The sequence below is a fragment of the Panulirus ornatus genome, chromosome 7 (genome assembly GCF_036320965.1).
Source record: "Panulirus ornatus isolate Po-2019 chromosome 7, ASM3632096v1, whole genome shotgun sequence".
Classification (NCBI taxonomy): domain Eukaryota; kingdom Metazoa; phylum Arthropoda; class Malacostraca; order Decapoda; family Palinuridae; genus Panulirus; species Panulirus ornatus.
In genome coordinates, this window is record NC_092230.1 from 34,347,845 (window position 1) to 34,371,178 (window position 23,334).

General features: G+C 45.5%; 2 protein-coding genes across 2 annotated transcripts in view; one reads left to right on the plus strand and one right to left on the minus strand.

The window, feature by feature from the left end:
* Positions 1–23,334, minus strand: part of LOC139749512 (serine/threonine-protein phosphatase PP1-beta catalytic subunit) — a 269,037-nt gene that overhangs the window by 173,906 nt on the left and 71,797 nt on the right. The gene's annotated exons all lie outside the window — the stretch shown is intronic.
* The window catches only part of LOC139749320 (serine/threonine-protein kinase 32B), a 204,515-nt gene that overhangs the window by 2,037 nt on the left and 179,144 nt on the right, over positions 1–23,334 (plus strand). Inside the window, exon 2 of the mRNA XM_071663046.1 lies at positions 14,656–15,293. Coding sequence (XP_071519147.1) covers positions 15,242–15,293 — 52 coding nt within the window. The 5' untranslated portion in view covers positions 14,656–15,241. The remainder of the gene's footprint in view (positions 1–14,655; positions 15,294–23,334) is intronic.

A 23,334-nucleotide genomic window follows, 5' to 3' on the forward strand; every position in this document is an offset into this window, starting at 1 on the left:
GAGGAGAGAGTGAAGGGAGGGGGAAGGGTTTCGGAAGTTGGTGAGGGGAAATAGTGAAGGGAAGGGGGGGGGAGACGCTGACGTTAGGAATAAGGGGATATACTGAGGGAGGGATGAGGGGAGACAGTGAAGACAGGATGAGGGAATAATGAGGAAAGGATGAGGGGAAAATGAGGAAAATTGGTGAAGGGAGAGGAGAGGCGAGGGAAGGGTTGTGAGGAAAAGTGGAGATGGGAGATAGTGAAGAAAGGGGTGATAGGGAAGAAGACGTTGGGGAGATAGTAAGGGAAGGGGGTAGGGAATATAGTGAGGGGAGAAAGTGAGTGGAAAAGTGAGATGGTATAGTGAGGGGGAGATGGAGGGAGGTGGTTGGGAGATAGGGAAGGGAAGGTGACATAGGGAGGGTAAAGGTAATTGGAGACAGCAAGGAATAATAGTGAGGTGAGAGGAGAGGTGAGAGGAGAGAGTGGGGGAGAGGAGAGGAGAGGTGAGAGGATAGGAGAGGAGAGGTGAGAGGAGAGGTGAGGAGAGGTGAGAGGAGAGGTGAGAGGAGAGGTGAGAGGAGAGGTGAGAGGAGAGGAGAGGTGAGAGGAGAGGTGAGAGGAGAGGAGAGGTGAGAGGAGAGGTGAGAGGAGAGGTGAGAGGAGAGGAGAGGTGAGAGGAGAGGTGAGAGGAGAGGAGAGGTGAGAGGAGAGGAGAGGTGAGAGGAGAGAGTGGGTGAGAGGAGAGAGTGGGGGAGAGGAGGAAAGTGATTAGAGGAGATAGTGACTGGGAGAGGATGCAGTGGAGGGAGGGGTAATGAAGGTATTGTTAGGGTGAGAGAGGGGAGAGAGTGAGAGTGAGGGGAGTGAGCAAAGGGAGGTATGAAGAGGTAATGAGGTAGAGGGGTGTGGAGTGTGAGTGAGGGTGGGGGGGGATGGGTGACGAGATATAATGAGGGGAGGGGTGAGGGGAGGCAGGGACGTTAGTGGTGAGGGTGAAGGGAGATAAAGGGGGGAGGGAGGGGTGTTTAGTGAGGGTGAGGGAGGAGGGAGGGGTGTTTAGTGAGGGTGAGGGAGGAGGGAGGGGTGTTTAGTGAGGGTGAGGGAGGAGGGAGGGGTGTTTAGTGAGGGTGAGGGAGGGGTGTTTAGTGAGGGTGAGGGAGGAGGGAGGGGTGTTTAGTGAGGGTGAGGGAGGAGGGAGGGGTGTTTAGTGAGGGTGAGGGAGGAGGGAGGGGTGGTTAGTGAGGGTGAGGGAGGAGGGAGGGGTGGTTAGTGAGGGTGAGGGAGGAGGGAGGGGTGTTTAGTGAGGGTGAGGGAGGGAGGGGTGTTTAGTGAGGGTGAGGGAGGGGGGAGAGGGGGTTGACGAGATATAATGAGACAGGGAGTGAGTGAGTGAGTGAGTGAGGAGAGACAGTGAAGGAGAAGAAAGGAGCGAGGGATGTAGTGGAAGAGATGAGGGGTGAGATGAGATAGTGAAGGGTGAGGGGAGATGGTGAGGAGACGGGGAGTAGTTATGAAAGATAGTGAGGGGTGGGGTGAGGGGGAAGAGCAGGGGAGGGGAAGGTTGAGAGGAGAGAGTATGGTGAGAAATGTGGTGGATGAGGGGGAAATAGTGAGGAGAATGAGAGCAGGAAGGTGGATGTATGAGGGGATATAGTGAGGATAATGGGAGATAGTGAGGAGGAAAGTTGTTAAGGGAGATAAGTGTAGAGTGAGGGGAGCAGGGAAGGATGAGGAGGAACTGTGAGGGGGGAAGGAGGAGTCATTGGAGGGAATGAGGGGTAGAGGGTTAGAAAAGGTGATGAGGGGAGGGAAGGAGAAGGGGGAGAGAAAGTGAGGGGAGAGGTGGGGATAGACAGTGTTGGGGAGGAAATGGGCGAAGAAATATATATAAGGGAAGGGTGAAGGGAGATAGTGAGGGGGAGGGGAGATAATGCCATGGAAGAGAGGGGATGATGAGAGATGCTGAAGGACAAGGAGCGGTGAAGAGAGACAGCGAGGGATAGGGAATGGACGATGAGAGATAATGAGGGATATGGAGAGGCGATGAGAGATACTTACGAATATGGGTGGGATGAGGAGAGACAGTGAGGATGAGGGTAGGATGATGATAGTGAGGGTGAGGGTAGGATGATGATAGTGAGGGTGAGGGTAGGATGATGATAGTGAGGGTGAGGGTAGGATGATGATAGTGAGGGTGAGGGTAGGATGATGATAGTGAGGGTGAGGGTAGGATGATGATAGTGAGGGTAAGGGTAGGATGATGATAGTGAGGGTGGGGGTAGGATGATGATAGTGAGGGTGAGGGTAGGATGATGATAGTGAGGGTGAGGGTAGGATGATGATAGTGAGGGTGAGGGTAGGATGATGATAGTGAGGGTGAGGGTAGGATGATGATAGTGAGGGTGAGGGTAGGATGATGATAGTGAGGGTGAGGGTAGGATGATGATAGTGAGGGTAAGGGTAGGATGATGATAGTGAGGGTGGGGGTAGGATGATGATAGTGAGGGTGAGGGTAGGATGATGATAGTGAGGGTGAGGGTAGGATGATGATAGTGAGGGTGGGGGTAGGATGATGATAGTGAGGGTGAGGGTAGGATGATGATAGTGAGGGTGGGGGTAGGATGATGATAGTGAGGGTGAGGGTAGGATGATGATAGTGAGGGTGAGGGTAGGATGATGATAGTGAGGGTGAGGGTAGGATGATGATAGTGAGGGTAAGGGTAGGATGATGATAGTGAGGGTGGGGGTAGGATGATGATAGTGAGGGTGAGGGTAGGATGATGATAGTGAGGGTAGGATGATGATAGTGAGGGTAGGATGATGATAGTGAGGGTAGGATGATGATAGTGAGGGTGAGGGGAGACAAGAAACACATGTAGTATGGGAAGGGGAGGGAAGTGGGAGGGATAAAGACGGGAAGTGACAGAGAGAGACTCACTTAGCCATGAACATCTGAAACCTCACAAGAGGAGGAGGATTAGCACGAGAGGAGGAGGATTAGGACGAGAGAAGGAGGATTAGCACGAGAGGAGGAGGATTAGGACGAGAGAAGGAGGATTAGCACGAGAGGAGGAGGATTAGGACGAGAGGAGGAGGATTAGCACGAGAGGAGGAGGATTAGCACGAGAGGAGGAGGATTAGCACGAGAGAAGGAGGATTAGCACGAGAGAAGGAGGATTAGCACGAGAGGAGGAGGATTAGGACGAGAGAAGGAGGATTAGCACGAGAGAAGGAGGATTAGCACGAGAGGAGGAGGATTAGGACGAGAGAAGGAGGATTAGCACGAGAGAAGGAGGATTAGCACGAGAGGAGGAGGATTAGCACGAGAGGAGGAGGATTAGCACGAGAGGAGGAGGATTAGCACGAGAGAAGGAGGATTAGCACGAGAGAAGGAGGATTAGCACGAGAGAAGGAGGATTAGCACGAGAGGAGGAGGATTAGCACGAGAGGAGGAGGATTAGCACGAGAGGAGGAGGATTAGCACGAGAGGAGGAGGATTAGCACGAGAGGAGGAGGATTAGCACGAGAGAAGGAGGATTAGCACGAGAGAAGGAGGATTAGCACGAGAGGAGGAGGATTAGCACGAGAGAAGGAGGATTAGCACGAGAGAAGGAGGATTAGCACGAGAGAAGGAGGATTAGCACGAGAGAAGGAGGATTAGCACGAGAGAAGGAGGATTAGCACGAGAGGAGGAGGATTAACACGAGAGAAGGAGGATTAGCACGAGAGAAGGAGGATTAGCACGAGAGAAGGAGGATTAGCACGAGAGAAGGAGGATTAGCACGAGAGAAGGAGGATTACAAACATGCTAATGTACTATAATGACAGTGAATAATTAAAGTAAAAATTAGAGGGAAAAATCATAATTACTGAAAAGGAAATGAGTGTTCATTAAGGACTGATCATAGAATAAGTCAATTTAAGATTTTCCAGCACGAGGAGTTTTAACATCTGATGACATGATATGTAATCAAGGGTAACGTAAGTAGCAGCTCCAGCAACAATAATCAAAGGATAATAGGATTTGATTCTACAATAAGTAGGGAAAAATATTATGATACCATTCATAGTACTGGCAGTAGTTGTAGTATAGCAGCAGCAGCAACAGTTGTAGTAGTAGTAGTAGTAGTAGTAGTAGTAGTAGTAGTAGTAGCAGTAGTAGTAGTAACAGTAGCAGTAGTAGTAGTGGGACGAAAAGAACACGACCCACGTCAGGTGGTGAGTGTGGCAGGTGCCAGGTGGCAGCGTACCTATGATGACATAGTGTTTACTGAATGATCCTTTGTGTTCATAACAGTGTTACTCTGGTGGAAACCGTGGAAAATAAAGTGTTGTATACAACAAGCGGTTAACTGCTGCACCCACCTCTCAAAGTGAGTGGACAATAATGTTACACTTCCCTCCCTCACTCCCTCCCTCCCTCTCTTCCTTCGTCCAAACTTCTGAGGAAAAGATTGGCCTCAATTGATACTGGAGGATCAGCCACCGATCACACAGGCAGCTCAGTGCGCCCTCCCTCCCCGCCTGTGTGGGACCCGCTGGCCGCACGAGTTGCCCACCGTCTGCCTGCCCCGCCACATGACTGCCATCACGTGAGGCCAGGGTGGGCTCGGAGGGCGTCAGCTGCTGTGCTTCAGGAGGGCTGGGTGGCAGGTGGTAGTTGCCCTCGTGGAAACCTACGTCTCCACAGGTGTGGGTCTACCGGTGGCTCTCAGGGTGGGGTGGGTGAGGAGGGCTGCTCCCTTCCGGATGATACAGACGCCCTCATACCACACCCCTCACCACCTGGTGCTGGCTGAGGCAGTCGTAAGTCTGCCAATAAGGAAATAATATAATGGCTCGAGTCCGATTCTGAGGACACCAGGGGGACTGATACACTACGTCATGACGTAACTGGATCCTAGACACGTCTCACGTGATCTGAACACAACAATGTATTGTAGTCCATATCATTATCATGCAGCCTCAAGACCCTTTCTCATTGATCCAGAGGCTCCTGCAGCTTCAAGAATGCGCTACACTCAGTAGCAGGGGCAAGAAGGACTCATATGAAGGAAGAAGTTGTTTGAGACGTGTGTGTGTGTGTGTGTGTGTGTGTGTGTGTGTGTGTGAGCGGGATTTCCCAGCCTCCTCTGTTGCCTTCCACTCGACCAGCAGTTCTCACGTCACTGTGGACCTGCAGCAGTCAAGGTGTCGAGTGTGAGCGGCGGGGAGGGGGGCACGTGTTATCTACACACACCATCAACATACACACCACACTCTTGCTATCTTACCTATAAATATTAGGTTAAAAAAGAAACAGAAAATAACTGAAAACGCTGCTGCATCCACGCGGAAATTAAACGACAGAAAAAAAGAAATATACCTTCAAGTTAAGGAAACGGTGGGAGAGGGAATAACAAAACCTTTCCCTTACTACGTGGTTATCGTGAGGTGGTGATGATCTGTATGTACACATTACCTCCAGCTCGGGACACGACGCCGCACGAAGTGGACCAGGTATTCGAGGTGGATGTACAGGTGTACTACATGTACACTGCTGAGGTTGCAAGATACATTGTTTGTGATGATCAGAATGATCAACTTGCTTTATCAAGAGTTCAGTTTTAGGATGTAGAGTACGGCTATATCTATCGGTCTATGACAGTCATCGGTAGATAGATAGGTATTAAGGGTAGATAGGTAGACAGACAGGTAGGTAGATGGGTAGTAAGAGTAAAGAGGTAGATAGAAGGCATTAAGATGTCCACGAAACGAGTCTCTCAAGAGTGGACGACACCTATACATGGGTGGGATCATCGCCAGTTTATTCATCGTTGATTCGTCTGGATGAATCGCAAAACAGAAATTATATTGTTAATGATACTCTGTCCACGTTAGATTATGACCCTCCCCCACCCCCAACCACCTCCACCCCCCCTGTACAGTCATAGCATCAATAACCCCCCCCCCTTTTCTCTTCCAGCCTGACACGCTTCATACATAACAGATATATTAATGGAAAAATGAATTATTTTATAAATATGCTAGTAGCTAAATAGATAATGGAATAAATGAATACAAAATTACACATGCAGAGAAATAAATGAATGAATATTGAGAAAGATGAAGCCTGACATTTCAGCCATTGTCATAAAGGTATATATATATATATATATATATATCAGGGCATGTGAAGCGTCTGGGGTAAACCATGGAAAGCTGTGTAGGTATGTATATTTGCGTGTGTGGACGTATGTATATACATGTGTATGGGGGTGGGTTGGGCCATTTCTTTCGTCTGTTTCCTTGCGCTACCTCGCAAACGCGGGAGACAGCGACAAAGCAAAAAAAAAAAAAAAAAAAAAAAAAATATATATATATATATATATATATATATATATATATATATATATATATATATATATATATATATATATTATAGACAAAGTAGTAAAGAAAATATATGAAGTCTTATTACTCTCTCAGTGATCTTATATATCATGTTGAGGTCAGTATCTATGTGGCGTACAGACCGGCAGTCCAGACTGTCACACAGACACACGCTAACATCCACCCATACATCCACCACCAGCCTCCACCCACGTACTACGTCATCCACCTCATGTTCGGTCGACAGTCAGGGGACGAGCGTCACCCAGAGGACGACACTCATAGCAGAGGTCAAGCCTCTCTTGACCTACACCCACCCACACTAGGGCTGGACCTACACCCACCCACACTAGGGCTGGACCTACACCCACCCACACTAGGGCTGGACCTACACACACCCACAGTAGGGCTGGACCTACACCCACCCACACCAGGGCTGGACCTACACCCACCCACACTAGGGCTGGACCTACACCCACCCACACCAGGGCTGGACCTACACCCACCCACACTAGGGCTGGACCTACACACACCCACACCAGGGCTGGACCTACACCCATCCACACCAGGGATGGACCTACACCCATCCACACCAGTACAACTGGCTCTGTGTTCTGCCTCCCTGTACTGGTGAGATCATACTAGGTAATGTATGTAATATTCTCAGTGGTTTTGGAGAGCTGTTGTTACAAAGGATGTAATTGTGTCCTAATGTGTACGTTGGTAATTTACATATTCAATTTTTCTTTCTTTTCATAAGATTATTTCTATAATCAATTTACATATTTTCTATAACTACTAATATACAAAGGTTACAGACAGGAGGGGCTATACAGAATACGGAATTCACCAAAGGGTAAGATCAATACCATACACAGAAATATGTAAATAATGTGGAAATAATATAAATCAGACGGGTCGTATAAGACGTGTTCGTGTAGTATATAATATGTAAAACAGCATCGATGATGATAGTGAGGGTACATCCACAATATACATTATAAAATGTACATACAATACATTACATACAGAGCGAACATTATAGAATACAGTAAAGTACAGCATAGAACACGTAGATGATACCAATATAGCACAGAACATATAATATAGTACGCATGCAGTACAGTATCAAACATACACAACACAGTATAGACCACAGAACAAAATATAGGATACAAAGAAGTTTATAGAAGACAAAATACATTATAACACACACAGAGAACACCATACAGAACACACATTTCATTATCAACACACAGAACACAAGGAACAGTATATAACATGCCAATCATACAAAACACAGTGTAGAGCACACAACACAGTATAAAACACACAGAACATTACAGAGCACACGATGGAGTACAGAACACACAAAACTATCACCACAGGACAGAGAACACAGCAGAGATCGCACAGTATACAACACACACTGGAAAAAAAGGTAAAATGCCAAGGGAATGGAACAGGGTAAAATCATGCCCATCTATAAGAAAGGAGACAGAGAGGAGGCGCTGAACTACAGACTGGTATCCCTGATGAGTATGGTCTGTAAGGTAACAGGGAAAGATAACCACAGAACAAATGGATGACTTCCTATAGAGGAAAAGGTCAAGGGTAAGGGACCTGTTGGATTTCTACAGCAGAGTGAGCTGTGTTCTAGTCAAGAGAGGAGGCTGGATGGATTATCTTTTAGACGTAAAAAGTGGTGTGCCACAAGGATCAGTTTTGAGACCGGTTTTTTTTCCTCATATACGTATGCTATTGATTTTGGTAATGGGTTATATTGTCAGGTATCAAAATTCGCAGACGGTATTAAGGTGAGAAATAAATATGTAACAGAAACTGAAAGTCTGTTGCTTCAAACAGACACAGGCAAACTGATAGACTGGGCTCACAGGTGGCCAATGAATATTGATATCAATAAGTGCAAAGTTTTACATATCGATGGTAAAAACGAGAAGGCAAACTACATTATGCTGAAGTACAAAAGGTAAATGAGGAAAAGGCTTGGGTGTAATAATCTTTGTTGGTCTAAAACTAAGTAAGCAGTCCACAGAAGCTTTAAAAGGGGAGAACAATATTCTTGGGTTCATAGGTATGGCTTTCGACTTCAAGTCCAGGAAAATCACCATCATTTTCAATAAGTAATTCCTGGTGCTTCTCCTGCTTGCACAATATGTTACGTCATCATCACTCACAGGAAGGTGTCACCTGATGACAACAAACCCTCCAGTGGTGTCAGGTTATGACGCGGAAGAATTCTCCATTGATGTCGGCTTATGAGACAACCAACCCAGTACTCTCCCTTCCTGCCAGTACTCTCCCTTCCTGCCAGTTCTCTCCCTTCCTGCCAGTTCTCTCCAGCCACTCCCAGCCTCACCCATAGCAGTAGTCAAGAAGATCAGCGAAGTCTGCTCAACAGTTTTGCTTCATGGGAAAATTGCGCAACAGTTTCGGGTTTCGTCTCGTTACAGAACCCCCCCCCCCCCTCTCTCTCTCCCTGTCTTTTATTCCCTCGTTCTCCCTAATTGAGTCATTTCTCCCTTCCCCTCCCTCCCCCTCCTCCAATCCCTCACTCTACAAGGACTACAATAACTATCTCGGCCAAGCTGAACGGGCGAGTTACACAGGCGAGCGACGCAGTGAACGAGGCCGTCCAGCCGTGAGGACGCACCTCTCAGCTGGAGGGACGACTCAAGGAAGCCATGAAGACGTGTGGCTGCTGATGGGGCATCTCATGGAGGTCATGAAGACGTGTGGCTGCTGGTGGGGCATCTCATGGAGGTCATGAGGACGTGTGGCTGCTGGTGGGGCATCTCATGGAGGTCATGAGGACAGTTCATGGAAGGGACTAGCCTCATGTTTCCGTACGTGGCCGCTGGAAGTTTAATAAATTTATAAATGTTGCTCTCGCGGCAACGACCAGGCTTAGGCTGGTATCGACCAGGTCCAGCCTGGCAACCCAGGAGGAGGAAGTAAGGACGACCAGGAACAACTTCAACCACAAAACTTATAAACGCAACATTGGCAAAGAAGGGAAGAGAGAAGAGTAAGTGAATGAGAGGAAACTAGGGAGACCCAGACACGACAGATGATAAGATGAAGGGGAATAGACGTCTTGGTATGAACCTGGGGGGCGTGAGACCCCTGCTCGAGACATGTATGTACCTGGGGGGCGTGAGACCCCTGCTCGAGACATGTATGTACCTGGGGGCGTGAGACCCCTGCTCGAGACATGTATGTACCTGGGGGGGGGGGGGGGGGGGGGGGAATGAGACCCCTGCTCGAAATATGAGAGTCGAACGAGGCAACTTGCCATGTTGGTGCTGCTTGTGCCACAGTTACACAAATTTAAATTAGTACCACAAAGACTTGTGAATATGAAATGAGGAGACAACAACTTGTAGACACACGACACACAATTCAGTAAAACGGACGAACAAAACATAACAGAACTTGGTGATACACGGCGAGAAATGTTCCAGTGAGCAGATAACAACATGAGGGAAATCCTGACCGACAGGTATTATTAGGGTCAACAACACACACACACACACACACACACACACACACACACACGAGAGAGAGAGAGAAAGACAAACAAATAGATTAACATGTAATAAATGAATATATATATTATCATCTATCTATACATTTTCTTTCTTACTAGTTCGCCTTCACCTGAGCACAAGGAACAGACGAGATGAGGCTTCATCTGTTCACATGCACGGACACCAGAGCCCCCTGTACACAGCCAAGCCCCAAGACCTCTCCTTGGGTTCCCCTAACCACTACACATGCCCTGCTTCAGCTCACTGACGTGTCGCCCCCAGTAAACCACGTAGCTTCTCGCTGGTGTTACCGGGCTCCGCCTGCTCGGGGTTATACCTCGAGTGAAAATGAACTTCTGGAAATAACACAGCCTTGAACTTCGGGAACTTTTAGAAGGATCTTGGATAAAACCAGGACTCTTTCATAGCACTGGCCCTGGGGTAATTATAAATGAAATACACCCTTCTTTCCCGCGCACGCCTCTCACCCTCCTGTATGTCCAGGCGTTTCCCTCCATCCTTCTGTTTCCTTCTCGGCCTTCCGCTTCTCCTTTCTCCCTCCATTTCTGACACATATCGTTTTATTCTCATTTCACTCATTCTCTCCGAATGTCCAAGCCATTTCAGCATACTCTGTTCAGCTTCTCAGTCATACTCAGCAAGCATATAATTTCCAACACGTCCCTACACCTATACACCTCCACTACTACTCCCCATTCACCATATAATACACTTCAGTTCCCATTGTTCCTCCCACTGCCATTTCCGCTCCCAGGTATCTGAATACTCCACTTTCTCCAGGTTCTCTCGGTCCAGATGCACATTCAAACCATACTGCATCTTTACCCTGCTAAACCTCATACGTAACGTTACTTTCATTCATATTTACTCTCATATTTACACTCCCCCAAACTCAGACACCAGCTTCAGCAGTTTCTCACTCTGGTCTGCCACAAGAGCCGTGTCATCCGCAAACTGCAACAGCCTCACCTCCCAGCCCCACCCAGTAGCATCCAACCAAACAACCAACCAACCAGTCATCCAGCCAGGCAGGCATACATCCAAATAGTCATCCATTAGACAGCCAGACAGTCTGGCAAGTCAAACAGTCAACCAGCCAAACAACTGACCAGCAAAATAACTAACCAGCTAAGCAGACAGCCAGCAAACCAACCAGCCAGCCAACCACCACGCCAGGCAGCCAACCAAAAGGCCAGCCAGAAAAAGAGCCGGCTAACCGGTCAGCAACCCAGACAACCAATCAGTCAGCCAGTCAGCCAGCCAAACAGTCAGCCAGCCAACTAGTCAGCTAGCCAGCCAATCAAGCAGAAAGTCAGCCTCCTAACTAGCCAGCCAGTTAGCCAACCGGCCAACCAGCCAGCTAACCAACCACCAAACCAAATAAACAACAAGGCGGCCAACTAGGCAGACAAGCAACCAACCACCAACCGGTCAGCCAGCCAACCATCTTATCAACAAACCAGTCAACCACCTTATCAAAAAGCCAGCCAAGCAGACGGCCAAACAACCACTCAGACAACCAGCTAACCAGCCAGCTGACCACCTTGCCAGACAAGCAACCAACCAATACGACAGCTGGCCAATCAGTCAGCCAGCACACCAGCCAGACAACCAGCTGACCAGCCAGCAAGCCAGTCCACCATATGGTAGCTTGAGAACCAGGTCGCCAACTAGCTAGCCAGTCAACTGGTCAGTCAACTAACCAATTAGCCAACCAACCAGCCAGCCAGCACATGAGCTAGCCAGTCAACCAGTCACTTAGTCAACCAGCCAGCCAACCAGCCAGATAATCAACCAAACAATCAGCCAGGAAACCATCCAAACAGCTAACCAGTCAGCTAGCCAGCCAGGCTGCCAGACACCCAGCTAAGTAGCCAGCCAACCACCTAGTAGGCCAGCTAACCAACTAGCCAACCAACCAGATAACCAGTTAGCAAACATACGTATATGTATATACGTCTCCAGCCAGCCAGCCAGCCAGTACACACACACAGCGGCCCAGTATCTGAGGACCGACACATGTCCACTTCCGGTGAGATTACAGGAAGGTCTAGCTGCTGCTACTGCTGCTCCTGCTGCTGCTGCTGCTCCTGCTGCTGCTGCTGTCGCTGCTGTCGCTGCTGTTGCTGTGCTGCCGACACGAGCACTAAGGTCAACATAGGATTTCGTTATAATGACAAGTTAATCATTTCTGATCAACATATCATCTCGTCAATTGATTGTGAATAATTCCAGTTCATGAATATGATTTACATTTAGAGTTTATCTTGAGTCGAAGCTTGATTATACACTTTCATTATATTTTAGAATTTAAATTTTCTGAAGAGGAACATCAATAATAGTCATGATAATCAAGTCTGATATTACTCCAATGGTGATGTCTTCACTCTCTCTCTCATTCACTTCTCATTCTCTCTCTCTCTCTCTCTCTCTCTCTCTCTCTCTCTCTCTCTCTCTCTCTCTCTCTTTACAGCTCTCCCTATCTCTCTTCCTCTACCTCTACCTTTCTTTACCTCTCTCTATCTATCTCTTCCTCTACCACTACCTCTCTCTACTTTTCTCTTCCTCTCCCTTCCTCTTCCTCTCTTTACCTCTCCCAGAATTATCTCGTTCATCTCTTCTCCTTACGTCTCTCACATTCCTTCACTTCTACAAGCAAATCTTCCATCTCACCATTTCTGACCAGTCTATCACATGGTTCTAACCACTCAAACTGCCTTTATTGACCAGTCATTCAGTCCAATAGGACAAATGTATCTATCCACTTGATCAATGTACTCGTCTAATGTGGTCAGTATGGTTCACATTTCTATCTTTCTTCATCTTACTCCCATAACTTCGATCATTTTCACAGAGATCTTTCATTCGTTTGGTCTTCTTTCATTCTTTCATCCACTTCTATCTCCCGCCCCCGTCAACTTGCTCTATAGTGTTAGCACTACAGAGCGGGTCTCTTCAAATCTCTCCCGTCATCTCCTGTCTGTTTACCGTCGTCAATTTTCATCCCCGTCCATCTCTCAGCGATCATCCGCGTCAAAATCCGTCCCCGTCAACGACTCCCTTTCCTTCCCCCATCAAGTCAATATTTCCCTTCCATCAACCATTTCTTCCCTGCTGCGTCAATATTTCCTCCCACGTCAACATTCCGCCGATCTTAACCCCATTCCACGTCAACACAGCGCCACGCCCCTACCTCCATCAACCACGCCACGCCCCTGCCAAGCCATACCCTTCCCTCCCGTCAACTCCCACAACAACAACAAAAAAGAGACCTCCCTCACAATGAACTAGATTCCTTTGAAGGTAAAACCCCAACAAGCAGGGATTTAATATTACAACACAAATCACGAGACATAAATTCTCAAGAAACACTTGCATTAATTACGAAGCGCTACGTGTTACCTCATTCGTGTGTGTGTGTGTGTGTGTGTGTGTGTGTGTGTGTGTGTTACAAGGCTGCCTCACGAGTATGTGAGGAATCTTCGTACGTAACCAGTTATCATGAGTAACGAAGACTCATACCATCAAGGTGTCAAGTATGAGTAACATGAGTAATATGTTGAGTACAGGAAAGGGTGACCCAAGGATGCAAGACATTCTAATGGTCTTGAACACAGGGACAGACATAAGTGGTGAGTCTAGTGAACAGGAGGATATAAGACTTTCCTGATGTGTGATGGGGAAACATGTGCAACAGACTAGAGAGAGAGAGAGAGAGAGAGAGAGAGAGAGAGAGAGAGAGAGAGAGAGAGAGAGAGAGAGAGAGATGATGATGTGAGGAAAGGCCCGGCCATCAGGGAGAACAGGCAGGGAACGTGAGCAGTGAGCGGCTCGGGGAGAGACGGGAAGAAGAGAGGGCAGGGAGAGTGGCCTTGGACAGGGCAAGGAGAGTGGCTTAGAGTAGCCTGGGAGAGTGACCAGTGAGAAGCCAGGGAGAGTGACCAGAGAGAATAGCCTGGGGGAGAGTGGCCAGGGAGAGTGACTGATGTAAAAGCCCCACTAAACGTTTGTACGTCCATAAAGGCGACAATAACATTTGTGAGTCAAGGAATGTGGTCATTAGAGTGAGAGTGGGAGGGGAGAGCGTCACAGCGAGGAAGGAAGAGAGAGAGAGAGAGAGAGTATCTTCCTCTTCATTATACCTGAGGCGGGAGAGCCTTGCAGGTGGGGGAGAGTGTGGGAGAGGTGTACAGTGGAAACTATTATGTTGGAGAGGTGGATGGTGGAAAGTACTGTGTGGGAGAGGTGGAGGGTGGAAAGTACTGTGTGGGAGAGGTGGAGGGTGGAGAATATTGTGTAGGAGTGGTAGATGGTGGAGAATATTGTGTTGGTGAAGTGGATGGTGGAGAATATTGTGTAGGAGTGGTGGACGGTGAAGAATATTGTGTTGGTGAAAAGGAGGGTGAAGAATATTGTGTAGGAGTGGTAGATGGTGAAGAATATTGTGTAGGAGTGGTAGATGGTGAAGAATATTGTGGTGGTGAAGTGGATGGTGGAGAATACTGTTTTGGTGGAGAGGATGGTGGAGAATACTGTGTTGGTGGAATGGATGGTGGAGAACATTGTGTAGGAGAGGTGGATGATGCACATCAAACAACGAATCAAAGGAAAATGATCAGTAAAATTATTCGAATAACAGGCAACCTCTTACAAAAACGAGACAAAAATAACCAGTTGACAACTCACAATTTTCCCCTCGATTTACAGATATTTCTGTCTTTTTCCAGATTAATATTTCAACAAACCAAATTGGCCTTTAATGGACAGATGGATTTCATCAGGATACATAGACTGAAAATAGACTGAGAATCCAAATACGTAAACTGGATACGACATCTAAGTGTTGTGAAAAGCATTATGTAGGAAGACTGGACACTTGGGCGGTTATAGTGTGATGTATGTTGATGTAAGACAGATAACTTGGCCTCTACCCACAGGCATGATATCCCAACAGGTGTCGCACAATGACAGACGCAGCCTAGCGCTGCCATCTGGTGCCAAATCTTGAAAAAAAAGGAGAAAAAAACAGTGTGAAGAAAAATGTACGTATTATTTGTAGAATATGTGAGCAAATGAATTACAGGTAAAGAAAATGTAGATAAATACTATGTGAGGAGTGAGTAGAGACGAATAATAAAATTAAGAAAACTTAACGAAGAATCTTTCCTGTGATGTGACCAACAGAGAACGGGAAAGTGACAGGTTCATGATGATGAGCAAGAGACGTGAGGAATGGAAGTGAGTGATGATGAATAAGTGGTAGAGAGCAGGCGAGGAGAAGAGGCGTAGAGTGACAGCTGCCGAGCCACCGCCATGGGCGCCTTCATCTCCAAGAGGAAGGAGTCCTCACTGGACGGCGAGGAAAGTAAGTATGGCTTCTACTGTTGGTAACAGACTGTATATATGTACGTGAGGAACGGGGCCCCGTTGCTACTGAGACGGGGTCCCGTTGCCATTGAGACGAGACCCCCGTTGCCACTGGGACGGGGTCCCGTTGCCACTGAGACGAGACCCCGTTGCTACTGAGACGGGGTCCCGTTACCACTGAGACGAGACCCCGTTGCCACTGAGACGGGGTCCCGTTGCCACTGAGACGAGACCCCGTTGCCACTGAGACGAGACCCCGTTGCCACTGAGACGGGGTCCCGTTGCCATTGAGACGGGGTCCAATCGTCAACAAATTGAATCCTTCGTTGCCCGCTTTGGTAACGAAGGGTCGGGGATTCGTTCCTGTTACGTCGTCCAGTTCGTTTTCGTAACGCAGGTCGTGCGACGCAGCGGGGATGGCACGTCTAGCCTCCCGGTGCGTCTGGTCGCAACAGATACAAACATCAGACAATAAAAGACGCAGGAAAAAATTGAATGTAACCCAAGTTCAGGTGAGGTTTAATCTCGGAAGCTCTTGTGAAAAAATCATTTTTTTTGTGTAAAAAATGATCGTAAAGTGACTAGTTCATATTGTATAACTCTCTCTCTCTCTCTCTCTCTCTCTCTCTCTCTCTCTCTCTCTCTCTCTCTCTAGGCAGATCAAGAAATAATACATGTTAGTGTTGGAGAGAGAGAGAGAGAGAGAGAGAGAGAGAGAGAGAGAGAGAGAGAGAGAGAGAGAGAGAGAGAGAGAGAGAGAGAGACAATTATGGTATAGGCTTAAATTGAAAGCCTACAACCTATATAGTAGCATTTTCCGGCTGTAAAGCAACAGGCTACAAGCTCCGACTACAGACTGTGGTCTACGAGCAACAAGCCACAAAACAGGGAGCTTAAACCTACCTAGCACAAGCTACAAGTTGTAAGTTACAACCAACCATCTTCAGGGCACAAGGTGCAGCCTACCAGCTTACAAGGCACGTCCACAACCTCGGAGTTGTCATTAGCAACAATATGAAGTACACTAAACAGTGTCAAGCAGCAAGTATAAAAGGCAACCAAGTGTTAGGTTTTATAGCCAGGAACATATAGATTACAAGACACCAGAAACAATTCTCACACTTTATAATTCTCTAGTAAGACCACATCTTGAATATGTAGTCCAGTTCTGGTCCCCAAACTTTAAAAAATACGAGGAAAACTAGAGTAAGTACAAAGATGCACGATAAAACTGATCCCATCCTTTAGAAATCTGGCATACGAATAGAGGCTAAAACGATTGCATCTCTTCTCCCTTAAAAACTGTAGACTTCGCGGCGACTTAATCCAAGTGTTCAAAATTCTGAACAAGTTCGATAAAGTAAATCACGAACATCTTTTCGAAATGGAAGAAAGTACGGATTATTATGGATTAAAACTCAAAGCTAAAAGATGTAGTACGGACGTGGGAAAATGCTTCTTTTCCTGTAGGTGTGTTGAGTACTGGAATAAGTTACCGTCAAACGTAGTGAATGCTGAGACTATAAACACCTTCAAAAGTCATTTAGATAAACTATTTCATAAATTCAGGTATACTGGGAGAAAAAGCCATAAATACATGTATAAACGACAGCGTTAACGAGGACACTTGAAGGCTAATGTTGCAGCAGCGGGGAGTCGGTGATAGCTTAACAAAACTGCGGAGCGGAATTTCATTTTCTTGTCAATATATATATATATATATATATATATATATATATATATATATATATATATATATATATTCATATTTCTTTTTTTTTTCACTAGACAACCCAGTCTGGGCCAATCATGCCTCCGGTTGTCTTTCTCATATAATTCTCATATCAAAAAAACACCTTTCACAGTAATTCTTCCTGGGGAATTTATGTAACTCCAGTATTGGTGACCCACCCTGGGAGTGGGGAAGATACGCAAGAAAGCGTGGGATGTGTGTGTGTGTGTGTGTGTGTGTGTGTGTGTGTGTGTGTGTGTTGGCGGAGCGTGGGGGATGATGCGGTGGGTATAAAGTTATGGTGATATGTTTAGGAGGTGTGTAGGGGTTTAAAGGGGTCAAAGGAATACAAAGGAATTCAAACAGCAACAGAAGAGAAGCTGTTTGTGGTAGTGAAGGCGACCACACACTTAGAAAGTGGTGAGGTGAGAGAAGTCAAACATGCAAGTGGTCGAGAAGTTACTGCCCGCAGACCTTACATGTGCAGAAGTGACATTACCATCTGTGGTGGGCATGACGGGAAGTGGTGTGTGTCCTGGAAAGCAACCATGGTGATTGTGTCACCCACTAACTCGTAAACCATTCCATATGTTAACAACCATATTAAAGAAAAAGGCTTCGCCTCATCCGAGGTAAAACGTTTGGTTATCATTATGAAATTATTTCAACATCTTTTCTAAACTGACAAACATTATGTCGTCCAGCTGGGGGTTATAAGATCTTTTTTTCAGTCCGGGAATCATCATGGTTGCTCGCCATTATGTTTTCTTTATTGTGTGTCTGTCTTTTCTCAAGAAGATTGACACATCCGAACACAATATTTAAGGCGGGAACGCAGAGCGAGGATTAAATTTTTAGGTTGAAATTCGAATATTTTACCCACGAAGCCTTGAATTTTGTTTTCCTGTCGTAAATTTACTGCTTCTGATGACAGCTACTTAGCTTGATGTCATCAGAGATTATCACTCTTGTCTCTTTTCCTCAGTTACCTTTTGTAGCTTAATAGACTTCAGACAGAAGCTTGCCTTCAGGTCTTGACTGAAGCTGTAAAACTTTACACTGATCAATACTGAAATTCACACGCCGCCTGTAAGCCTAGTCAATCTGTTTGTTTATGTCATCGTGCAGCTCTAGACGTTTTAATTTCTGTTGTGGCTTTCATTTACATCAAATATCTTGCAACGTTAACTATCATTAGTATTTGAAGCTTAACTGTTTATCACTACTCTTTGTTGACGGCCAGTCAACCAATTTTCTAGCCACCGAAGTACAACCTCATCTGTTTCCAGGTCGATGATATAGTTAATGAGCAGCATGGGTCCTGGGAGTGAACCCTGTGGCACCCCACTTGTCACGTGAAGCCAGCCGGATGATCACCACATTCAATATCATTTGTCGTTTCCATTCTGAGAGCCAGTCCATAATCCTAGCCCAGACTGAGTCTCCTCTGCTATAAGCTTCAATTTTACTCAGGAATTTTCATGTGGCTTTGTTGAAGGTTTTAAGAAATTACAAGTATATAAAGTCAAAGGGTATTTTGCAGCCCTGAATATCATATATATTACTAAATAATTAAATCATTCGTTAAACAAACTTTTTTCCCACAAACCATGGTGATGGTCGAATGTCAGTCTATTGTCTTCTTGGAATTTCACGATTTTGTCTCTGATTATCTAAATTTTCTGTTAAACAAGGTCTGTCAGGGGAGTCCACAAGACATAAGGTTCAGATAGTGAATTTTCTAACTACTTTTTTGAAAATTAAAGGGAAGTCATTTCTATGTTGTTACCAATTAGGGTGCCATTTCCACTCGACAATGAACCAAAAGTGTATTTCTGTTTTATTTTCTTCCTTCTAACGTAGTTAGGGAATTCTTTAGGACTTTTCTTCATGTGAAAAATTCTTATTTCTCTAAATTTTTCCCGCTGCTTCTGATTGTTGTCCTGTAGTCTCTCTGAAATCATATATATATATATATCCCTGGGGAAAGGGGAGAAAGAATACTTCCCACGGATTCCCTGCGTGTTGTAGAAGCGACTAAAAGGGAGGGGGGGGGGGGGGGGGCTGGAAATCCTTCCCTCTCGTTTTTTTTAATTTTCCAAAAGAACGAACAGAGAAGGGGGTCAGATGAGGATATTTACTCTACGGCCCAGTCCTCTGTTCTTAACGCTACCTCGCTAATGCGGGAAATGGCGAATAGTATGAAATATATATATATATATATATATATATATATATATATATATATATATATATATATATATCCCTGGGGATAGGGGAGAAAGAATACTTCCTACGTATTCCCTGCGTGTCGTAGAAGGCGACTAAAAGGGAAGGGAGCGGGGGGCTGGAAATCCTCCCCTCTCGTTTTTTTTTTTTTAATTTTCCAAAAGAAGGAACAGAGAAGGGGGCCAGTTGAGGATATTCCCTCAAAGGTCCAGTCCTCTGTTCTTAACGCTACCTCGCTGACGCGGGAAATGGCGAATAGTTTAAAAGAAAGAAAATATATATATATATATATATATATATATATATATATATATATACATATTTGACGGTCCTGTTCTCTGCCGCTTTACTTACATACCCAGCAAACCTTTCATTTACTTTTAATCAAAGTATCAGTTCCCTTAGTCGTTCAGTCTGGCCTCTCCCTCACACAGCCACTTTTCACTCACCAGGGACGCTAACTCTCTCAATAGCAGGTATTGTCGTCTGCAAGTTTCTCCACATTTTTTTTCCCAGTGTCCGCGACTAAGAGTCTGATCCAATCTACGTTACCTGAATCGCGGGCGCAATCTGTCGCAGTCTGCCAATCTAAAAGTAGGTATCGGAATGTTGCTTTGTTTGGAATCGAGCCTTGAGAGGACGGAGAGAGTTTGGTGAGGGTGGGACCCTGGCGTGGGAGGGAAGGTCTGTGAGAGGAAAGCCGGTGAGAGGCTGCTGTGGGAGGAAAGGTCAGCGAGAGACTGGTGAAGAAGGAGGACGATGGTACACATGTGGGAGATGTGTGAGAGACGTGTGGGAGATATATGGGAGGTGTGTGGGAGTTGTCGTGTGTGGGAGATGTGGTGGTAAGTGGGAGATGCAAGCCTCATTATCCCTCTTGACACGATCTCAACATGGAGACTCCTGGGCCAGCGCCCCCTACACATGATGCTAACTACAGTGTGGGAGAGAAACTCAGAGTACTTCAGTAGGTTCAAGGTGTCCTTCTTTGTGGCTGAAGTGGGTGTTCTCTGGGTCAAGTTACTCCACCAGATGCTCTCTCTCTCTCTCTCTCTCTCTCTCTCTCTCTCTCTCTCTCTCTCTCTCTCTCTCTCTCTCATATGTGTGTGTGTGTGTGTGTGTGTGTGTGTGTGTGTGTGTGTGTGTGTGTGTGTGTGTGTGTGTGAGCCAAGTCCATGAAGGAGGGCAGGAAACTCCCTGGGTGAGTATTTTCCCCGACTGTGTAATAAGTGCAGCGAGTTAATGACAGTGATGGTAATTACCCCCTGAAGCTGGGGTTAATCAACAGGTCTCCTGCTGGAGAGTGCGAAATCCCGAGGCCCTCTGATGAGAGAAAGAGAGAGAGAGAGAGAATTATAATAATCTCTCTCGTGTGTTGGTTGACCCAACACTTTTCTCAAGCATGTATAAAAACCTTAAACTGCAGGTTGCGCCATCAGCAGCCTTGGTGCACCCGAGGACAATGATCAGGATATTAAACTATCTCTTCATTCTTCTGGTCAGATGATCTCAAATATTTGAAGTCGGTCCCTTTCTAATAGATTCCCAGGGATCATGTAGCGGCTCTGATTCTTCCCAGAGGCGAGGTTTTTAGTTATATCCTTCTTAAGGACTTACTGCCCGTTGTCATATGTAAATCAGCACACACGTCATTCTCTTCCTTTAATCTTTGATAACTAAGAAATAGATCGCAGATCGCAGCAAAACACCGGCAAAGTGGTCAGACAAATGGGAGTTGATATTTGAAATGGACAAATGTAATTTCATGCAGTTTGGAGATAAGAATATTAAACACGACTGTAAAATGAATTTCGCTGGCTAGTTCAAATAAAGAGAAGGATCCTAGAGTTGCAGCAGTCAGTAACAGTTTAATGTACAGTAAACAGTGTTAAGCAGCAACACTTAAAAATGAGAACTGGATTCTGGGTTTTACAGCTGGGTACATCAACTATATAAAATTGGTAACAATACTGACTCCTGTAACGTGCTAGTGGGATAACACCTTAACATGCAGTCCAAATCTAGTCCACAGACTACAAAAAGGATGTAGTAACAGTGGAACAAACACAAAGATGAACGACAAAACTTATTCCAGTTCTGAAAAATCTGCCGTATGATGCGAGTCTTAGATATTTTTATTTTCTACGACGCGTCCGTCCACTTCTGCGTTACATACTACCAATATTTAAGATTTGAAACAAATATGATAACATTAATCACGAGTATCCTTTTAGGATCTAAAAATATACAGTTACTGTTTAGAAAATGGAATAAAACTTGGAGGTTAAAGGTGCAATACTGACGTGGGGAAAAGTCTCTGCATATTAATGCGTTGAACATTGGAAAAAGATGTTGTGAAATGTTGTTGATGCAAAGATTATTATTAATACTTTCAAAAAACGATCAGACAATATTCTCATCAGTTCTGGTACCCAGTAAATGAATGCAAGAAGAAAATATACATATGTATTAATTCTTTCCTCGTTTCAGCGTAGTCGTGGGTGGGATTATGTAAAAACATTTGTCTTGGGGAATTTTTTTCTTTCTTTCCTGTTAAATTCCACGCAGGTTTACTTCACGACTGCCCGGTATTTCTTCCAATCTCTCTGCTACCGGCTCTTGTTACCAGTGGGAGTGTAGGATGGGGGAGAAAGCAGTCTTACTTTTCTATCTTTCCCTCATCCACCCATGTTAGAAACAGGAATGCCATATAGACATTACATAGACATGGGTCAACAGACCTTTTATTTAGCTACCTTTCTCTTGTAAATTACTTTTACCTTCATTGAATAAGCTTAATTCAGCTCAGAACGAACTGACAACACTAGCACACGACAACAACGTGACAGTAACAACTGAACTATGCAAATGGCTGGTCTACCCAGTCAAGGCCATCATTCATTTCAGTCATCGCAAAAGAATAACGGATTTTGGGTCACTCTAAAGTGTCTGGAATTTTCAGCTTCTTTGTAGAGTGAGTGAGTGGGCTTCACAAACTGCTTGTAAGTTTCAGTCATTTCATGAATTGCCTAGTTCTGTACATCTGACTGTAATATACACATATTTCCAACCCTCAGCTACATTACCTCCCGTTAGCAATTTGTGAAACATTTCGGTGATAGGATATATCAACTGTCGTCTTAAATACTCTAAAAAAAAAAAAATGCAGCTAGGCTACCATAGCAAGTCGATCTGTTAGGTTTAATTCGGTCAGGTATTTACGTATTTCATAATTGTTAATTTCCGTGACCTTTCATTTTTCCTTGTCAGATCCTCGAAAATCGTGTGCAATTGAGGTACGCATAATTTTTCTTCGCTCGTATAAACACAGTTGAGTGATATTTGATGAGTATGAAGGCCATTTTCATCTTATCAGTTGCATTATCAGGTCCTATTGTATGTATGTCGGGTTTTAACGACCATCCACCTATAGGAGGTCACTAGGCTAGGCATCATTCTATCATCTGATCTCACTGACCAGGAACCTATCATGTGACCCACAAAAAATCCAGAGAAAATCAGAACGAAGGTATGTGTTGTACACAGGGAACGCGGCATAATAACAAAGTACGAAAGTAGCAGTTGTAGTAGTAGTAGTAGTAGTAGTAGTAGTAGTAGTAGTAGTAATAGCAGTAGTAATAATGATGATGAAAATTATGAATCAGTATGATTACACAGTGATAAATCACATTACCTTGATCACTCGAATCTCCTTAAGGAAAGTAATCTAATTACCAATCATAGTGTAATCATTTCAATGTCCATTGTCTAGACGTTTTATCAATTCATGGCGCACTTGGGTGAGTAGTGGACATAGAATCAGTAAATGGTTAATCGCTACCATTCGGTTTCATAGCTGGCATGATGGAGGCAAGTCTTCCCGGATATGTGGCATATCGTGTGTTCTGACGGTACAGTTCGCCCTTAACCTTGCAGAGCCAACCTCTTCCCTTCTCTTCCTGCGGAAGGAGGTGTCCCACTCAGCCATTTCCTTCGTGATTTTGTTATGGATGCTCAGGTGGGTCCCCTGACTTTGCCACGGTAGATTAATGGACCATCTTTCCCTACAGAGAGGCGA